Source organism: Chaetodon auriga, chromosome 5 (assembly GCF_051107435.1).
Source record: "Chaetodon auriga isolate fChaAug3 chromosome 5, fChaAug3.hap1, whole genome shotgun sequence".
Lineage (NCBI taxonomy): Eukaryota > Metazoa > Chordata > Actinopteri > Chaetodontiformes > Chaetodontidae > Chaetodon > Chaetodon auriga.
In genome coordinates, this window is record NC_135078.1 from 26,162,533 (window position 1) to 26,178,149 (window position 15,617).

The window sequence follows — 15,617 nt, forward strand, 5'->3', positions numbered from 1 at the left end:
TCTGAGTGCTAGAGCCTGGAAAGTAGACTACACTGCGCTGCTCCTGGCTGTCAGTATAAATGTAAAGCACATGAGCTGGCCTATAAATCACAGTGAGTAGAATATCTGATGAGCTGCGCGTTGTTCCGCTTACTGTTACCCCGGAAACACCGTACCCAATCACAAACGACTTAGCTCGGTGCAGTGGAAACAGTAGCCAATCACAGAGTCCGTTGTTTAAGAGTCAGCCTGTTTGAAACGGCAAAGCAAGCATTTTCCAACTGACGGAATAAGTACCACCGATAAGTGTGGAAGTCTGCGTACAAACATAAAACAGGTAAACATTTCCGAAAGCAGTGGTACTCCACATTAATGTTCTGTGTTGGTACGTAATTTATTTTATATTTGTAGTTTACACTCCAGACTGTAAGAGCGATAACGTTCTTGCTTCAAATAGTTGTATGTTTTTCAGAAAGGAAACGTGTGCGTCTGTTTTTATGTCTGTGAGTTAACATTAGCTTTCCACTATCGTGTGTTTGCCAGAAAGGGCTTAACTTCCAGGAAAAGTTACACTAGCATATGCCCCCGTCCTTTGTAGGCTGTTTAAACATGTATGGTGTGTTTAACGTTAGCTAAGTTAACATTACAAGTGCTAATTTGCCTTGTCGAAGATGTTTTGAGGTGTTATTTAACGTCGGTTAGCTACAGTTTGCACGTTTGTTGACGTTAAATGAACAGATATTGTTTGTGTACTTGATCGTGACCGCTTTCAAACAGCTTATCCGCTAAACCTTGTGTTGTATGCTGGACCTACATGTCCTGTATGTACAGTAACTTGTTGTTAACTTACATTATAATGGAAAAACTACAGCTGGTACTAAACTACCTATGCAAAAGTCTACTTGATGGAATCTTGATGAACATTTGTCCTTTTGGTTTAAAAAGAAAAACGTTTTATGTTAATATACTGTGTAAAGTATTCAGCATTAACCGTGTTTTACAACATATGACTTACATATGAGGCATACATGTGACCTGGCATTTCTGCCTCATGCTGTTTGTAGTGTATCCTTAAATTAAAACCTGTCTAACTGTGTGTATTTTTGGTTAGATGTCCTCAGACGAAGAAGAGCAAACCAGTCCTGTTCTGCCCAAGGACTCTGATCGGGGCAGCTCTGTCTCCTCTGAGCTCCAGGTGGTTATACAAAAACACAATGCATATATGTGCTTGCATGCACTAGTCACATCGCGCAGATCTGGGAACAGCAACATTGTGCAGCACATCCTCAGTGCGGGGTTCAGTCAAGCAGCACACGCAATCAGACAAACAAGTTTCAAACATACACCCAGTTTCAACTATTAATCCAAGCCACATATTTGGAACTGAAACGGTAAATACACCTGCAGTGTTTATTAGAATTGCCCGTTGCATCATAAAACTAAATTCATGTAGAACTACTGTGTTTTAAATATGATAAGCCAACTGAAGTTGAAGCCAGAGATGACAAATTGAATTTGCAACAGGCAGTCTGAATAGTCACTTTAACATTCATTATTGGTTTTTCCGCTAACTGATTTGGCTAATATTGTTAAACTGGCAGCTTATTAGATTTATTTATTTGCTTGTGTTGCCCACCCTAAATGACTCATTGTTAAGCTGTATATAACAGGGTCTTTGCATCCCTGTGTCTCAAAATTCACGATGACTGAAATGTTACCAGAACAATAGTTATAAAAATAAGAGACTATGAAAATAAGATACAGCTTGTCAAATACATTACATTCTTGAAATAGTTATGAACAGACACTTGAGGCCACTGATCGTTTTTTGCTGTTTATGGATCAACAGGATGAGTATGAGGAGCTTCTCCGCTATGCTGTGGTCACCCCTAAGCTCGAGACGCTCACCAGTGCTCACATGCAGCGACTGAGCACCTCATATCTGTCTGCAGAGGGTTGGACTTCTCACAGAAAAGATGGCACACACTCAAAGCACCCAGCAGGTATCTCGGGTTCCTCTTGTATGCAGGATACATTCATACACACACATTTCACTAAGTCTTTCTGACAGAAACACAACTTGAGCCCTTCCAGACGCTGCCCCCATCAAATGATCAGCTGTCAAAAAGGATTTGGCATCACAACATGGAAAAATGTAGTGTGTTCTTATCAGTCTCATATTTTCAGCTTGTAAACCAGTCTAGTCAAGATGCATATGATATCAGTCTGTCAGATTGTACCCCCTATCTCTTTCCCCTACGATACCCACATCTTAAACAGTCCATCAGTCTCCCCCCTCAGCTCCAGCTGCAGCTCCCGTTGGAGGTGCTTTAACTGTCATGGAGTAGTGCACAGGGATGTAGAAAGCAGACGGCCGATTGGTAATGATCTCCTGGCACTCTTCCCGTACTGCTCTTTAGAGTGCAGTCTTTCTCTTCCCCCTGCAGGATTTAATTAAGATATTGACATAAATGCATTCCTGGACGAGGAGCCGGCTCATCTTATTCAGCATTCTTGCCATCGCCTTTTCTGTCTTTTGTTTTCTGACTTTAGACTCTACATTTAATTTTACTCACTTATTCCAGGTCAAATGTATTTTAGCAGCATGCTCTTTTGATCTGTTTTCCATTGTGCCTCTCCCTCTGACTTCCTCCTCTTGTCTCTCCTGTCGTCTTTCAAATATTGCCACTGAAGCTGAAGATGGGAGACATTCTAGCAGGACCGTAAAATCACATACCTCCCCCTTGATTGTCGAGCCCCCAACACACTCAAGAGACTCTCATGGTAAATTGAATTCGAAATACGTGTAATTTCTCTCAATATCACCTAAGTTTAGAAATCTAGAGACCATCCTGTTGCAGTGTTGTCTCATTGTCTACTCTGTGTTTCGGTTTTGTTTTTCTTCAGCGGAGGAGATGGCAGGTCGGCCGTCTAGCAGGGTGTCAATGCTCTCAAACACTCTGTCAGACAGGTTACTCATGACGTCTGAGAGGTCTAGGCCAAACACCCCAGACCCCCGTGAGTCTGCTGTGACAGAGATGTTTATCTCAGAAGAGAAAATAAGCAAGATGGAGAACATTCTGGACACATGGAGCAACAACCTGAAGGTTAGTCTCCTTCCTCGTAGTGTCCTTCAACAATCAGTCAATTTAATGGCTTTTATTTGCTGTCAGTTTGAGGGCTGACCGTAGATAATGTTGTATGGCATAGCATATCCATAGGGCTCTGACGTAGCTGAATAATAACACACACACACACTCACATATATCATAGCAGTGTTGTGTTTTTAGTTTAGCAGTTTTTACTGTGAAATAGGCCCAAGATAGCAGGTTTATTCTTGATAAATTGAAAAGATAACACTGAATTGTTTATTTGTATTTTAATCAGAAGTAAGTACTGTGGCACTAAGTCAAAAGAGCATTAACTGAGCCTTTGAAGTGTAAAGGCTGTATGAATGTTCTAGAAGAACTACCTTTTACTTGATGTTTATGTCACTGATGCTGCACATTTCAGATCATATGTAATTATAAAAAATGAACACTGTACATGTGCGAGCAGCTTAAATCTGCACAGTAGGTTTTTATTGACATTTCACACATTCATGCAATAACAGAGTTAGACTTGAGATTTAAAAATTCAAGAATTACTGAAAGCCAATGCACTGTTCAAAGGCAATGGTGAGGAAGAGGTCAGAGATTATAAAGGGAATGTAAAGTGTTGGAATCTCAGGAGGGCTTATTGAATATGATGACTGCTCTACTCTTCATGGCACCAGTGACCTTTTAATTGTGTCTCTGATTTTGGAGGAGGTGAGTGCCTGGGTGTGGGTGTCCTTCCTGCCCTTTTCCTCTGATATTGTACAGCTCATTCATGGAGGCCAGATGACAACCAATCGCCAGCTAAGCTGTGCTGATTAAAGAATTTGACCTAGGAAAAAGGCAATGAAGAACCATGAATTGTGGAGGAGGGTGTTGAGACTCCTTCACTTCTTTTGACTTTTGTTGTAGGAACCAAATCTGTGTTTTACCTTCCAGATAAGCCAACATTGTTCACATCTACATAACCAACACATTAACAAGTGTTGGTTATGTAGACTCTGTAGAAATTTAACTGAGGTCACTGTTTAACAATTTAAGCCCTTTGGAAGCCTATACTTCTGCATTAGAGAGTTCTGGTTCTATGTTTTGCAATCGCTATTAGTGACAAAACCTCTGTTGCACCTGTTTATCTCAATTAAAAACAACTGAAAATATCTCCATATTTACTGAAGTAGCGTAACGAACACACTGTGACTGTCCCACCCTCTGTTTCCTAATTAGTCAAATGTACTGACTGAGCTCAGGAAGTGGAAGCTGGCGTTGAAGGAACAGCACAAGCTGGAGATGAAGAAAGAGAGGGAGAGGTATGCAGTCCAGACAGCTGGCTTGAAGTCAGAGCTTGAGAGTCTGAAGGGGCTGCTGCACACCTACGAGACTTCCAACCAGAGAAAAGATGAGGTGACTACACGTGTGTGTATTTGCTTTCTCCAGTACATAATGTGCTGGTTGGTTGGATATGGATTAAGCACCAGACTGAGGTTTAATTTACAGTCATTTATTGTAAAGTTTTAGTGTAGGACTGGGTGGGCTTAATCCATGTCTATACTATCAGCCCCATTAACTCCATCTTTTACTCACACTTACAGCATGTAACATTTAACACCTGGAAAAAAAGAGAGAGGAACACTTTTTTCTGCCTTTTAGACTGACGAGCTTATTGTGTGATGTGTCCTCACTCAGGTGATAGTGAACCTGAGCCAAGTGTTGGACAGACAAAAAGTAAAGCTTGAAAAAATGAGAACTTTCACCCACTGGAGACTCCAGCACACTGAGGCCAAAGAAGAGGTAAACTGATAACAGGTGGCATTTCCCACAGGTCGAAAACCTATTTCTGGTGGTATTTGCCGTTTGGACAGTTGTCTTCATGGGCGTTTGTATAGACTGGAAAGAAAAAACCCTTCTGACAAATGTTATAGGAAGAGCATGTCTACACGTCCTTCACATAGCATCAGCAAATCCCACTGCTACTCTGCATGAACATGATACCAAAGAGAGGATAAAACATAAAAAAAAGTATATAATGATGGACTTGATTTAAAAAAAAAAAGAAAAAAAGTGTGTGTGCGTTGGACAAGAAGATCAAATGAACATCACACGAGCTTCACATGTAATATCTCTGCATCTTAAAATCATGGTTTTTTCACTTTTCAATCACAGTGTAATTTATTTTTTCTATATTTTCATTTTCATATATGTCTGTTGTTTGAGAAGTGGATTTAAAATTGCAGTGAATGTACCTTAACGTTGCTAGATTACAGTTTAATGTTTTATGCAGATGATCAGTCTCTGCAGTTACTCTCTGAGTTACTGACCCTTACATCAGTATGTCACTGCACACTGTTAAACCACATGCCACATTTTTACTCAAATATCTCCTCTCACAAAATGTCCATACATGACATACTGCATATCAAAGTAAAAAGTGCATAAAATATCAATTTTTATGTTTACAAAATAGCTGTTTGTGCCATTTCTTTCAGATGGAAAATGTAGTGGATGACTGACTCTTTTTGTCTAGACCCTGACACAAAGTGCACCATGACAGAAAATGTACTGCACCTGCACAAGAATGAATTATGGGTGTAATTATTTCCTTTGAAATATTTTCATGGTCTTGTGGTTCCCTGCCAGGCTTATGCTGCTCAAGTAGCACAGCAGCACTACAATTTGCAGCTAAAGAAGAAGGTGTGGTTAGGCTGGCACTCTCTGGTCCAGAAGCACTGGAAGGTCAAGGTGGAGCGGGCTTGCCGTGCAAAGGCTGAAGAGGTCTGCACCCGCCTGTCTACAGAGTATGAGGCCAAGCTGGCAGAGGTAAATAAGCAGGTGAAAGACCTGCATATAAAACAGCGTGTGTATGGTGAATTCATGCTTGACTTTTACCACAGGATCCACATCACTCTGTAGTCAGTAAGACACATTGTACATTTGCAGAGCTGAGTCCTGTGGAGCAGTCCCAAAGTATCACTGGTCACCATGATTTATTAGTTTCTTACATAGATACTGAACATGCTCAAAGGTCTCTTTAGTGAATTGTTATAAATACATATGATTTGAACATTTAGTTAGGGAAAACTGTGTCATTGATGGTGTTGCAGATGTATATCAAAGGTGGAAGACAAAGGCCTAAGAAAATGAACCACGTCATGTGTTGTTGTCTGTATTATATAAACTGATAATTGACTGATTCCTTCTGTGCTCTGCCGCCTGTCTCTGCAGCACTGTGAGGCGATAGAGAAGGCCCAGGCAGAGATTCAGAGACTACGACTAGAGCGAGAGCGTTACGAAGAATCTATGAAGAAAGCCTTTATGAGGGGCGTGTGCGCTCTCAACATGGAGGCTCTCGGCATGTTTCACAACACAGAGGGACGACCAGAGCAACCTCCAGTTCATGAGCAGCATGGTCTGTAACAGAATGACCACACAAACTAGCACATTAAACCTACAGAAATAGAGCCCTGCTCTATATTATCAAACCATGAAGGTTAGCCTTGCCTCTGTTCTGTATTGATTAACGCAGCTATCAAAACAGAAAAGATACAAACACTATTTCTACAAGAGAGGGCAGTGGAGTGGAGTGGAGTGGACGAAGACTTTTCTTAAAGTCATTCACTGCCTCATCTAATGGAGCGATGAGTCAGTGGATGTACTAAGTGCTGACTGAGGGGTACTTTGCACAGGTTATTACCTTAACGTGGCACTGAATGACTGACTGAAAAAGTTCAATAACCCCTTTTTTTAACTATGTAATTAGTGTTATTTAGTAGTATGTTATCATTGTGGGTTAAGTCCTACAGGGTAGACAGTGTGGAATAGGAAAGTTTTTAGCTTTGGCTTATAAATGATCAGAGTCAAGGCTTGTCTTAAGCCAACTGGGAGGTCATTCCAGATCTGTGCGTAACAAAATGCTGCTAACTCTTTGATACGATAGACATATGAGAGACGTGGAGTAAAGGTGAGAGCGGACATTCTGTCTTTCTTTCTGTGGACAATTAACTCGGGCTTATTTCGATTGGAGAAAATTTTGCTTCATCCAGTCACTGATTTGTTGGTTACACTTACAGAGATCCAACAGGTCCATAGTCATCTGGTGTAATGGAAATAGAGATTTGCATGTTATAATTGTAGCAGGCTACTTTATTATTTTGTATGATTTGGCGTAAAAGAAGCATATAGAGGTTAAACAGGAGAGGTCCCAAGATGGACCCTTGTGGAACCCCCCAGGTCATGGCCATCTGCTCAGACACACAGTTACCAATGGAGGAAAGAACTTTCTGACACAGAGGTATGACTTGAACCTCTGAAGGACTGTCCCAGAGAGTCCCACCCAGTTCACTGTCATTTAGTGCCTTTTAATCGGAGGAGTTATACATATTTAATGATCAGACACCTTTTTGATTTGCTAAAGCAGGGGCGTGGTCAGCACTGGCTTCTCTGTTACATATTCAGGTTAGAAACTGTACCATTAACACATGCTCAAACAAGCAAGAGACGTGCATTTCCAATTTTACATCAGTAGTATTGAGAGCTAAAAAGTGAAATTGTTTAACCAAATGGAAATGGGTTGGCTTTTGTCATCCAGGTTTCATAATCACATGATAAGAAAGAAACTGCAGTCCAGTATTCAGCTTTAAAGCTGGTGACTGTGCCAGTATCTGAAACAATTCCTTATTTTCTCTCTCTGTAGATATTCTGCCTCCCCAGGATGAGTCTGGCTCTACAATGGCTCAACTTCAACCATATCCCATCTCGTCCACACGGTTCAGCCCAGTCCATTTTGACCGTCCGGCTCCTTCTTATGGCGAAGTGGAGGATATGGTGAGACACTGACAATTGCTCTTGAAAACACATATTTATCTAAACACCACAGTTCTTCTGTGCCATAGTTTGATTTCCTCTCAAATGTCTCATTAGATCATTCAATTCATCAGTCTATCATATAAATAATATCACACAATTGAAATTCATAATTCATTTTCTTTTAATTCAGAATTTTTGTTTGTTGGTACCTTATGTCGTGGCAAACTCTGTCTTTGCACTCAGCTGTTCTCATGTAGATGCCACTAAACCCAAGTACTCGTACAGCAGTGTTAAATTTAAATTCCTTCTGTCTGTTTGTGTTTGCTGCACTACGGCTTACTTCCTCCAAATCCCACTCATGTTCCTGCTTCTGTTTTCCTCAGGGGGGCTCTGGAGCCCCTATGTCCAGGGCAGAAGTACTCCCTCCCACTACACTGGCACACAGCTCACTTCCACTTGGGGGCGCTGTAAGTTCCCACAAACTGGTTAGCATTAGGCATAATGATCATTGACGCTGGTACAAGGGGCCTTCATAACAGCTATGTGTAACTATTAAGATAATTATATCATCAAATAACTAGTTATCACATTCTGACCAACTAGACGAATGGTTTAGTGAAAATGAAGTCTCTGCTACATTGTCTGTAAAGGTTCGTAGCCATCCAGGTCATGCTTATGGAAGGATGGTCTTGAGTTTCTCAGATTCTCCAGACAAGTATGGAGAAACAATGTTGCTGCATTTGTTCATTTTTACTCCACCAGCTGCAGTGTTGGTGCTCTTCCTGGATCTTGTGTCTGCTAAAATAGTCACATGCATACATGAAGCAGTGTTGTTTGTTGTTTCAGGTCAGTGGTCGTGTCGTCACAGCCAGTCAACAAAAACCCTCAAAGACAGTAACAGCTCGCATCACTGCACGTCCTGACGTCAGTAAGACTGCACGCAGCAACCTGCAGGTGATGGGTGTGGCTCCACCCATGAGCTCTGTGATAGTCGAACGTCATCATCCCATTACACAGGTATGGAACAGTGGGCATCACTTATTCCATGTCTCCCTTTAGTCACGTGAAGCTGAAAAATAACATTTCCTTTTGTTTTTCTCATTCTTTCAGCTCACCGTCGGTCAGGCCACAGCTGCTAAGTTTCCTCGCTCCTCCCAACAGGGTCAGAGCTCCACCGGAGGTAGAAGCTCCTCCCGAACACACACCAGCACGTGCCACGTACACTCCATCAAAGTAGTTGACTGACCATGCACACGTGTCTCACAGAAAGTGTTTCTCATCTAGTCTAGATTTTAATTTTAATGCATCCTATGCAACAATCACAGAAATAGTTAGCTTGGCATTAGCGTCAAGTCCATTTTGTTGAAGTATCTTGAAATGAATTTGCCCTTGCGGTCTACATTTGAAGTCAACATTAGATTTTTCAGCTTCCATTCATGAATGTGAAAGGCATTTTCTGAGCAGTAGCATTTTCCTCAGGAAAATACTGCATAGGCACAGGTGTTTAGAACAGCAGATGTCAATGTTTTGTAATTATTACCAGCTGGACAGAGCTGAGAATTGCAAAATGGACATTTATTTCTATCAAAAAGTTGAACTTTAAATTATGCACAGATGAGACTGTATTGAAATGTGTAAAATCACAAGTATTTTTGTTATTGATGTTTTCAATTGAGGATTGACCGTCCAGCAGTTGTTGTTTACCAGTAAGTTGTTTAGTTTACTAAACCAAAGCCATATATTAATGATCTCAGGCATTTTGTTTTTAAATAAATTATTTTACTGCTAAGTTCCAGTACAGATGAGTAGTTGACAATAATATAAATGTGGAGTTGTTTTGTCAGTCAGTTGCAGTGTTCATTCTCATGAAATGCTGCAGCTCTTACTGCTGGAACTCTCTGCCTCCATTCGGATCTTATCTGTAAGACAAATTAACATTTTCTGTATTAAAAGTTTGGCACACATCCCCGGGCAGCACAGCTACATGTTTCTAAATTTCTCAGTATATTTTCTTTGAAAAAATCTCAACTGAATGTACCTGCAGCTTTCCTGTTCCCTGTCAGGATGAGGCCCTGGTAAAGTTCTTTAGCGGTGCTCTTCTGAGCCAACTCCTCCCCATGGAGCCAGATCAGCAGCATCCTGTTCCCATGCTCTTTATAGCTGTGCTGACCTGTGGACAAACATGCACTGCACTGTAGAGTCACGAAAACAATTCAACTAGTAAAAATAACCAAACATTGCCTCTGTGCATTTGAAGATAAAACAGAAAAATGAAATAGCCAGTCTGTTTGAAACAGTGAAGTCAGTCAGTGTGAGTTGTGTCACCTATCCACTGCTCCTCGATGGCCAACACTTGAGCCTGAGTGAAGCCCCAGTGTTTGGCCAGTCTTTTCCAGTCTCCTGCTTTCAGGAGCTCGTACGCCAGGCGCCAGGCCATCAAACGGAGCTGCTTGGTCTCAGAGCGGTGGTCGAGCTTAAATGTTAGCGGATACTCGCTGTGAACGCTCTCATTAAGCTCGGGGTTGGCCTGAAAGGGCAATTAAATCATGTCAGCAGATTGATAAAGGCCACAAGCCTCAGAGAGCAGAGGGGCATGGGAAGGGATTATTGGAAAGGCACTCACACATGATTAGCAATATCAGTGTCTGAGTTGAATATTTTGAAATTCATAATTAAATTGGTGGTAAATTGGCTGTCAAATGTTTCTGGGTTGTGAGTCATATTTTATCGTGGATGCTTTAATAGCATTAGAGGGGATTCAAGTAATCTAGATTGTGACGTTAGGAAATGAATCATATGTGATGAATGTAGTTATTGATTTCGGATTATAGCACACGCATTAAAACAGTAAAAGTTACACATATCATTTCATTATCTCTCACCGTCCTCCAGGCGCAGTATCTTTCTGCTTTGATGATCATGTCCACAATAATCACCTCATCTGCTCTGACTGCCACACCCAGAGCCGTCTTACCCTGCTGCTCCAAATCCAACACACACAACAAAATACTCTAATTAAAAAGTATCAGGTTTAGAATTATGTATCATGCTGCTGGCATGAAATAACTTGTGGCAACTACACTATGCTAGCTCTCACAAATTGTGTTTGTGAGAATTCATACCTTATCCTGGAGTGTCAGATCTAACCCGGCTTTAAGAAGCATCTCCACCACCTCTATTTTGGCCAGCTCTGCTGCATGATGCATAGCAGTCTGGGACCTCTAGCAGTTTGTGGCAAAGGACAGGACAATACAACACAGCAAACATTTTCTCTATTTATTTATTTTCTTGTATATAGTTTGGCTAGCATCTTATTTTTTCCTGTGTTGGTAGGGAGATCATACCTTATCTGTGACATTAATGTCGCAGCCAGCCTTCAGTAGAGAATGGATCACAGGGATATGACTGTTCTTCACTGCCAGGTGGAGAGGAGCCTCTAGGTGCTGAAAGCAAGAATATCCTGTTAGACAACAAGAGCCTAAAAAATGAGCTGTTAGCTTTAAGAGGAAATATGTAAAATTACAATGCAGAGTGTCTGCAGCACAGCTGATGTGTGTGTGATCTGTGTTACCAGAAAACTTTCCTGAAAGAGTGTACTACTGCCACCTAGCTTGCGTTTGCTTACTTGATTCCTAAAGTCTGTATTGGCTTTGTACTCTAAGAGGAGCTGGACAAGAGATGTGTCTCCTCTTTGTGAAACTGGATGGAGAGCACTGCATTTGGCCTACAAGAGATGCAAGAGAGGAAGATTTGGTTGTAGGTCTTTAATCACAGTGAAATATTTTTATTAACAACCGTGTTGTACCGTTGTGAGGATGTCAGGGTCACAGCCAGCCTCCAGCAGGACCAGTACACATCCCTCCTGACCATTCTCTGCAGCTTGGTACAGAGCTGTCTCACCATCCTGCAACACACAAGATCCAGCAAAAATGTTGTAGTGGTGCTTGATAACCATTACAGAAGAAAATAAAAAGTCTTCTCAGGTAGGTGGCGATTTAAAATAACTAAGCTCACAAAAAACAACAATGCTTTCAGGCCTGGAACCAACTAGAATTCACAAGTCAACCAACAATAGCCAAAACAAATATTTGACACTGGCTTGTGCTGATTTTTCTTGGGAATCTTCTCAACATTTCTAATTATTTAATAGCAGGTAATGGCTGCAATCATAATTCAGATAATATCCATCATAAAGCTCTGATCCCCGTTAGAAGAACTGAGAGAAGAAGAGGGACCAAGTAAATTTTATTAAGCATAATTTACCAGTCAGAGCTGAAGTTCAGGTCAGAACTCAGTTTACCTTGTTGTATAGTAGTACCAGTGGTAGTAACCAAAGTGGAGGCACCATCCAGCAGTGGATTAGCCACTGAACACACAGTCACAAACCATAGAGAGGATGTTTACACTGATCGTCTACCATATTGACTTCATTCCGAGTATCAAAGCTCTGCAGCAGCAGTTGGACGGCGTCCAAATGGTCGTTCCTGGCAGCAAAGTGCAGGGGCGTGTCTCCTCTCTGGCAGAAGGGAGGGAGGAAACAACTCGCATCAAAGAGTGTTTGACTTTGAGCTTTCCTGCAGGTGTGACACGCAAATGTGCACTCGGACACGTGAGCATAAATAACCATCGACTGTAAATAGATGCAAACAAACCACAAACACATAAACAAGTCCACACACACCTTGTTAGGCTTCATGGTGGCCATATTGTACGGGCCCATCAGCAATTCTAATGTATCAACACACCCATGCTCTGCCGCCAATGCAAATGCCCGGTTTCCTGACTGAAGAAGGAGAATTGGAGTACAAACAACCACATTTACTGCATGTACCTTGATAGTCTTAAATGATTTAATTTATGGCAAATTCATGTAAAGTAGATACCTGGTCTTCTTTGTCCAGTTCCTTCATCTGCAGGTCATCAACAATATACTCTATAATATCTGTGTGGTTGTTGATGGCAGCACAGTGCATGATGTTCAGTCCTTCCTGGTATGGAAAAAAGCAAATTAAAAAGTAGAAAACATTTTTGTTTTAATTAAGCAGTGTGAACTTACCTGTTATTGTCAAAGAACAGTTCATTTATACAGCATCTTAATACAAAGCAAGGGATTTTGCACCAACATACCTCACAAAGACAGACATTTATGTTCTGTATGCACATACAAGCACTATGGAGGACCCTCCTGCTTTTAATAATTTCCGCCCAGTCTCTTTACCCCTGCTTGGACGCATACTTGCAGGCATGAGGCCCACCAGCTGTCAGCTTGATATAATACCAACAAAGCTCCTAAAACATTTTGAAGCAGTTCCTAGCATACTGATGAGTCCTCTAGCCACAGGTACACTCCCATCTTATTTTAAAACACTCCTTAAGGGGCCAGTTCATGACTTGGCTACTTCAAATCATTTTAGGCCAATTTCGAAGCTTTCTTTCCATCTGAAGTTTTAGAAACAGTTTCCTTTAATCAGATAAAGGCCCTTTTAAACCAGAACAATGCTTTTGAGAAATTCCAGTTATAGCTCTGTGATCATTCTTCTATGAGTGACAAATGAGCTCTTCTGTGATGTGGATGCTGGTAAATTCTCTGTTTTAAGTCTTCTAGCTCTCAGTGCAGCTTTTGACAATGTTGACCACACCATTCTCCTCGACTGCTTTACGAGAAGGGTCTGCATGTCTGAGTCTGCCATTGATTGGTTCCATTCTTAGATGTAAAACGGAGGTTTCGCTGTTTCCAATGCCAGCTCATCTGCAAATACTTTATGTGGTGTTCCACAAGGTTCAGTTTTAGGGCCACTTCTTTACTGTCTTTGCACGCTCCCACCGGGAAGAATCATCCAAACTCATAACATCTCTTTTCACTGATACACATATGATACTCTGATCTAACTCCCTTTCAATCCCCCAAATGAGGCTGATGTAACTCGACTCAACAACTCAACAAAAACTGTCTCCAAGATGCTGACTGTTTGGCTCATGATTTCCTTCAGTTATATCAGGACAAGACAGAAATCCTACTCTTTGGCCCCCCACATCATACATCTGAGGTTTATTCTGAGATGATCCTGATGAGCTGAGATGATAGTCAGAATTAATCAACACGTCTCAGTTATAGATTAAATGTTTTTTTTGAATATAAATATTGCCAAAGAAAAAAAGACCCATGTCCCAATTTGTGGGTATTTTTGTGTGTTATTGAGAAACAGTAGAACAAAACTTCCTGCTTCTTTACCTCGTTCTCAACCTTCTGTTCGGCCCCAGCCTGCACTAATAACTTCAGGATCTCCAAACTGCCAAACCAGGCAGCCAAATGAATGGGTGCCACACCGTACTGTCAGGCACAGAACACAAAATGGAGAGTTGTGATTACTTTATAATATTACACAAGCTGTTATGTGTGGCTCAGGTTTTCAGATGGCATTTCAAACCGTGTCACCTTGTCCTTTTGGTCCACCCTGACCCTGCGCTGTAGAAGAAGCTGCACAGCTTCCTTATTTTTCCCAGCTACTGCAAAGTGGAGGGCAGTCCTATCATGCTGAGGCAAACAACAGAATCAGTATCTTATCCATTTAATATAGATTTTTACAAAATCCCAGAAATTGCCTGCCTTTGTGTCTGTGTGAGGGATATTATACAATGCAGTATACTGAGATGCCAATAAAGGTTTCTCTGCTTAGACCTACCACATTCCTCGCATTGGCGTTCAGCCTTTTTCCTAAAATCTTCATGGTCTCCACATCATTTCTCTTAGCTGCTTCCATAAACTGCTTCTCTGTGTCAAGCACTGCACAGCAGAAAGGAAGGATTTTACAACGCAGGGTTGGATTTACATATGGATATATATATATACTATAATATTTAATATGCATGAAAGCATGTACTCGGCTTAATATACAACTAGATGATGTGTGAAGCATTTACAATGAGTCAAAACCTCTACAGGAGCATGCTGGAAGGTAAAGAGAGTCGTATTGGTTTTAGGTTTCAGCCTTGTGCAAATATAGTGTGTTTCTTTCTACAGGTATACGGTCTGTACACCACAATGAATAGATAATAATTAACTCTAGCTTTAACACTTTAAACTCACAGGCTCAGCTCTGAACAGGAGATCCTTTAAGCTCCATAATGTTCTACAATTTAATTCTCCGTAAAGCCACATTCATTTATTCTGCATGTTGTCTCATTTCACTTGTTCTTGCATACTCACACATCTCGTTGTTGTCAAAGCTGTTGTCTGTATCTTTGTCCGAGTGCTTGTTCATTATGAAGTCAGCAAATCCCCTCACCGTCTCCTGTCTCATCCACTTTCGAGGGTCCAAATCTTCCTTCGTAGGACAATGCTTCTTCAGCATCGCCCTCATAGCCACAGCTTTTCTCTCCATTGGGAAGCTCTTCAAATGACCTCTTTGTGTAACTAAGGTGGGCTTGGTGTAATTTAATAAACAGCCGAGTATCCACAGAAAGCAAAACAAATATCTGAGGAGAAACAGATCACACAGAACCCATTTTTACCCGGTTTCATGTAGTTCCTGTCCTCAAACAGTGAACAACATTCCTTGAAGTGGAAGTGTACTCCTATTTTCTTAATGCCCGAGGCTGGTCCATGTTTACTTTCCCTGCTCACACCCTTGAGAGACTGCTGATAGTGCCAGAGAATATCGAACATGTCACTCTTCATCTGTGTAGCATGACGAGTAGGTGGCGCTGGTATTGCTTCCTTTATATCATGGCTTGAATAACATG

General features: G+C 41.2%; 2 protein-coding genes across 3 annotated transcripts; one reads left to right on the plus strand and one right to left on the minus strand.

The window, feature by feature from the left end:
* Window positions 1-224: 224 nt before the first annotated feature.
* Window positions 225-9,582, plus strand: poc5 (POC5 centriolar protein homolog (Chlamydomonas)). 2 transcript variants are annotated; one of them, XM_076731935.1, is made up of 13 exons: window positions 225-316; window positions 1,091-1,174; window positions 1,829-1,982; window positions 2,674-2,763; window positions 2,887-3,086; window positions 4,299-4,475; window positions 4,758-4,862; window positions 5,709-5,888; window positions 6,294-6,477; window positions 7,762-7,892; window positions 8,258-8,341; window positions 8,721-8,891; window positions 8,985-9,582. In XM_076731935.1, the coding sequence occupies exons 2-13, from the start codon at window positions 1,091-1,093 to the stop codon at window positions 9,117-9,119; spliced, it is 1,695 nt and encodes a 564-aa protein (XP_076588050.1). In that variant the 5' UTR covers window positions 225-316; the 3' UTR covers window positions 9,120-9,582. The 2 variants fall into 2 exon arrangements, with proteins under 2 accessions (XP_076588050.1, XP_076588051.1); XM_076731936.1 differs by lacking the exon at window positions 4,758-4,862 and having other exon boundaries at window positions 256-316.
* Window positions 9,583-9,656: 74 nt separating this feature from the next.
* On the minus strand, window positions 9,657-15,256 carry ankdd1b (ankyrin repeat and death domain containing 1B). The gene is made up of 15 exons (XM_076731937.1): window positions 15,082-15,256; window positions 14,558-14,658; window positions 14,311-14,409; window positions 14,107-14,205; window positions 12,758-12,862; window positions 12,554-12,657; window positions 12,292-12,388; window positions 11,680-11,778; window positions 11,500-11,598; window positions 11,219-11,317; window positions 10,997-11,095; window positions 10,757-10,852; window positions 10,200-10,401; window positions 9,913-10,044; window positions 9,657-9,793 (listed from the first exon to the last, which is right to left on the minus strand). Exons 1-15 carry the CDS (start codon window positions 15,254-15,256, stop codon window positions 9,738-9,740), a joined length of 1,662 nt encoding a protein of 553 aa, XP_076588052.1. The 3' UTR covers window positions 9,657-9,737.
* Window positions 15,257-15,617: the final 361 nt, after the last annotated feature.